Below are 5,189 nucleotides of genomic sequence, written 5' to 3'. Positions count from 1 at the left end.
ACCAGATGATAGGAATTAGCAGTGGTTGTTATATTACATATTGTTATATGTCTATATGTAAATATATCTATATGTGTGTATATATATATATATATATATATATACACACACACACACACACACCAGAGTCACTGCTACTAAAAGAAATTCTAGGTTACTGCTGCTCTATTAAGTAGCATGATTCCTTCCTTTTGTAAAATTAATTTTCCTAATCCATTTTGCTTAAAATGAGGACAGTTATAAATGAACGGTATATTATTCAAAGATTCAGATTGCAGGCAAAGGGGTAAGGAAGGAACTTGGGGGCCGTAATTTTCAAAGATAATTCCTTTCAGTGCTGCCAAAATAGTCAAATTTAAGCATCATGAATCATTTCAAATCATTAAACAGTGTTAAAAGCAAGGTATGAAGAAAAACACCCAGGTAAATTAAATACCTCCACTTTTTTAATACTTAACTTTAAGGTGGGGGCAACTCACCTCAACTTCATCACTTTCATTTATATCTTTATTGTAACCTACAGGTGGTGGGAATCTCACATCATGGAATGGAATCTGCCTCTCTGGCTGCCAGCTGCAAATAAGCAAATTTGAATTATTTATGGTTTTGGCAATTATGTGAAACAGTGGCCACACTGCCATCACTTTTTGGTTAAGTGGGACCCTTTCTGTCTAGTTTAAAGAAGCAAATGCTTTCAAATGGCCAGTTTTTGCTAAGTGCAATATAAAGGCACTCCCACAAAGTCTGCATGCAGCACAGCAGCCTTGTACTTCTACTTGGAATACTTCTCTAAACACAGATCAACAATGATTTTTTAAAATGCCTTTCTTCCAGTAATTTCAACTTTTAAGAGTTTTAACCATAAGGCCACAACAGTAATTTCCTTGGATGCTTAAATGTTAGTAACAGTGTTAGTAATATCATCGACACACTTCTACTTGCAAAGGAATTTTAACCACATTCCAACAACCACATGAACTGCCCTCTAATTCCCAAGCAAAATGGGGCAGTCGGCACATTACCAACTCACAACTCACTTTTCCCCCTTTAAATTTTAGATCCCACGAGGCAGGTCAATTCTTGCCAAGGGTAGCGGGCTGCTGATCAGAATGAGGTATCAGCATGTACTGGGCAGGTGGGGGTCTCCTAAACCATGGAAACCCAATGGAGACAGCCAATAGGAGTTCAGTTAAGTTGTCTGTGTTTTGAAATTTAAAATGATATGGAACACCTTTGAAAGACACCAAATTATTCTTCTATGCCCATGAAGATATAAAATATTAAGAGCAAAACTTCACAAAAATATGAGGATTCAACTGCTATAGCAGTCAGTTCTGGGTTCTTCAGGGGGCATTTCATCAGCAAATACTGGCTGAATGTATGTCTGTTTTGTGAAAGAACTTTTTTGCAATTGAAAGGACTAATTTTTTAAAATTTCTTTTTAAAAAATATTGAGGGCAAGTAATTAAGTCAGAGTTTGTGGAAATCTGATTAGTACTGATATTAGACTGATCCTTTCTAACATTATATACATCTGAAAACTATAAAGTTCTAAAAAAGTTTACTTCAGCAAAAGCTCTTTTTAGACTTATTGAAAATTAGTGAGTTTTATCATGTTACAAATTCATTGGCAATTGTGATTTATAAGGCTTAGACAATGCAAAATATAATTTTCTTAGTTTCAAAAAAGGAACACTGAATTTAAATTCCTAAACGTATACAGATAAAAATTCATTACTCAAAATGTGAAACTTGGAAGGTAAAGAAGCACTTAAAATAATCTGGTATTATAGTAAAAGGAATTTCTTCAAGACTGAAAGGCAAGAATGAGCACTATCATCTGAAGTTCTATCAGACACTATTTTTTGTTTTGTCCTTTTCTTTTCTGACTGAAACCCAAACGGAAAACACACCACAAAGAGCAGTGAGTAGAGGTCTTTCATAAGGACCTATCAAATCCTAGTGATGTGCTCAAAGTCAGTATCACATCATAAACATACTCCATGAATGCAAAGAAAAACAGCTGATCTATTTCAAATTCCCAGGATGACAGGCACAGGTTGGAAGGGAAGCTTTTAAGCAGATATGGTACAGGAGAGAAATAATTAGGAAATCAACATATGGGACAATTTTAAGTTTATGGCAATAAGCTTTTGGCAGAAATTTGATTGAAAACCATAAAGTACTGATCTGATAAATCAATGTATAAATTAGACACATTCTTACATGCATAGAAGAAATAAGTCTTTGAATAGTACTTGAGACTCCAGACTATCGGAGAAACTAAGAGTGGTAAAGAAGGATAATTCTATTACAAGTAAACAGTATTTACTTAGGGAACTAAGCAGATAATGGTGTCATTACAAGGAAAAAAAATGCCTGTTCAAATAATCAAAGATTCCTCCGATAGCAGTGAGACACTGTTGTTGCCTATTTATAACCATGGATAGCTGAAACAGTAAAAAGCCAAATTTGGTATCTTTTGGCTTTATGTATGCAGAGAAAAGTCTTCTATTGTTCAAACTTGTATTTTAAACTGAGATTATCAGTCTAGATAGAGAACAGAGTTGTATATTCTCAATCCTTTTATCTCTGTCCTTCTAAATTTGTCTTAGGCGTCTAAGGATGCTGCTTTTTCCTGTCACTAGCAGAAAGAATTTGCTTAGGGTTAAACTACATAATTTTCTAGACACTAATATGCAAGACTGCTCTTAATTTTTTACAAGATGTTTATATTGTTCAGAATGTCTGTGTCACATACTCAATTTTAACACATTTCAGATACAGTTCATATACCACATAATTAACCCCTTTAAACGTGCAATGCAATGGTTTGCAGTATGTTCACAGATATGTACAATCATTAGTAGTCAATTTTACACCATTTTCATCACCTTGAAAAGAAATCCTGTACTCTTTGGCTATGCCCCTCACCCCCAACAAGTATATACTGAGCAATCACTAATCTATTTTCTGTCTGTACAGATGTGCAGCCTGCTTTTGACATACTATTAATTCTCTTGGTACAAAAAAAGCCAAAATGCTGCAAATGCCCACCCTTCATCAGAATTCAGCAAAATCGTAAGATCATGGCCATACATACATTTTGGCTGAAGAGTTTATATACACTTTAGTATTCTGAATGGCCCTTACTAGTACTAAAAATTACTTAACAAATCTTGTCTCCCCCAATAAAATGTTAACACCTATATAAGTGATGCTGTCATACAGGTAACATATCGTGGTCCACATTGTCACTCTCTCATACAGCAAAAGAAAGCAGAAAAGATCAGCTATTATTACTATATGAACCATAAAAAATATTTCATGGTCAAACAATTGTTTCTGACAAAGTACACTAGACAACTAAGACATCAATTTGACACAATGTTACAAACACATATAATTCTGTTACCAGTACCCATGAATTCCTTCACTTTCATGTTTTATGAAAATTAGATATACTATACACCTATTTAAACTCTTAGTTACCCACACAGAATAATCTGGGTTCTTCACAGTCAAGGGGACTAAGGGTAAAGATCAAGATTAATAGGGGCTCTGAGATCATTAGCAGGGACCGTTATTCCACTGGCTTAATACTGAGTTTTTCAGATACTTTTTGGTTCACCAACATGAAAGACATTCAAATTAGACTTGAATTTTTAAAAAAAGAACAGCAAAAGGAATTGGCATAAAATTATAAGGAACCTGAACATTAAAAAGAGACATTAAGATACTTACTTGTTTTCAAATGCAACTGTTATCGAATCTTCATGAACATCTTTTACAAATGCCTATAAGAAAAAAAAATTAAAATTAACTCAAGTCTAAAGATCACTTTTAATTTCAGAGACACCAAACATGTCATGTATAATAATAAAATGGAGCTTTGAGTGAAAGTCTGTTTTCGAGGTCCATTCATTCATTAATCACGTCCATATTGTTACCTACTGTATATCAGGCTCTAGCAACGCAGGTAGTTAAAACAGCAAACAAGAAAAAACTGGTCCACATTTCATAAGGGAGCCAAGTACATTATTCTGAAAATAATGATGCAGTGGTTGAGTACGAAGCTGAAGGTACCCATTAGGCTAGCTCTACTGGCATTTAAAAACTTGTTTCAAAGCAGTATGTCAGTTAGTATAGGTCTGTTCTCAACTTCACCAAATGCTGTTCCCTCTTTCCTACTGTCCTTCCTCTCTTCATCTAGCTACTTCCTACAGGTCTTTGAACTCATTGGATAGTTATTATTAAGCAGATCATTGCCTAAGAGGTTCCTCTCTCTGCCCTGGGGAAAATTTCTATGCCGGTGGGTGGTGGTTATAAGGAAAGAAACACCAAAAACAATTTTCTACTGAACCTTAAGGATAAGAAAAAATTAGCCAAGAGGCATTCCACCAGGCCTAAGGGGCAGCAAAAGCAAAGGCTTAGGTAGTCAGCCTGGGGTGTGAGAGAAATACATTCTTTGCCAACAATGAAGCCAAGACAATTCAACAGAGAAAAGAATAGTGTTTTAAGTAAATGACGCTGGGACAACTGGCTAAGTGTATGTGAAATAGCAAGCCTTGACCTTCATCTCAATCAACTAAGATGCTCCAGAGACCTCAAGTAAGGGCTAAAATCATAAAACTCTTAGGAGAAAACAGCAAAACCCTATGACTTTGGATATAGATACCACACTGATTATTTGAACAAACATCTGTGTTAAGACCATTTTTGACTTCGCTATACTCAGTAAGTGGTACAATTCCTCGTGTATAGTGAGTGCCTAATATATTTTAAAAGCACGCATGATTTAACGTAGATGTCTCCATAAAAATGTCTTCAAATCTTGATGTGAAAGTATTCTTTAAAAAAACGAAACGTCTCAAAATACAAAATTAAAGCATGTAAGTCAAGCATTAAATAACTGCTCCTAAAAAAAATAGGGAAGCTGAGGCAGGGCCCTGGAAGTATTGATATGGAAACAACTTAAACAGAAACACCAAACTTTGGCAATAATGCTTGAATAAATAAAAATACAGTGATGCTAAAAATAAATTTCTTTTTAACAAAGATTTAACAGGACTATAATGGCCTCTAATATTCTTATATACCCAAAGTGGCTAAATTTTTATGTTGTGTAGGAACATATCCTTAATAGTTACCAGGTTAAAAAGGATGAAATCTGTGTTTTCTTCCTATCA

At 34.6% G+C, this 5,189-nt stretch overlaps 1 protein-coding gene across 1 annotated transcript in view; it reads right to left on the bottom strand.

The window, feature by feature from the left end:
• Window positions 1-3,797, bottom strand: part of Fmr1 (fragile X mental retardation 1) — a gene marked incomplete at its 5' end in the record, with an annotated part of 28,097 nt that extends 24,300 nt beyond the window's left edge. The window contains 2 exon segments of the mRNA XM_005406383.2: window positions 480-573; window positions 3,745-3,797. Of these exon segments, the coding sequence (XP_005406440.2) occupies window positions 480-573; window positions 3,745-3,797 (147 nt within the window).
• Between the last annotated feature and the right edge of the window lie 1,392 nt (window positions 3,798-5,189).

The sequence above is a fragment of the Chinchilla lanigera genome, unplaced genomic scaffold (genome assembly GCF_000276665.1).
Source record: "Chinchilla lanigera isolate Chin_1 unplaced genomic scaffold, ChiLan1.0 scaffold00097, whole genome shotgun sequence".
In the NCBI taxonomy this organism is placed as follows: Eukaryota; Metazoa; Chordata; class Mammalia; order Rodentia; family Chinchillidae; genus Chinchilla; species Chinchilla lanigera.
The sequence above is the reverse complement of the archived record's forward strand: the minus strand, read 5'-3'. Positions and strand labels throughout refer to the sequence as shown.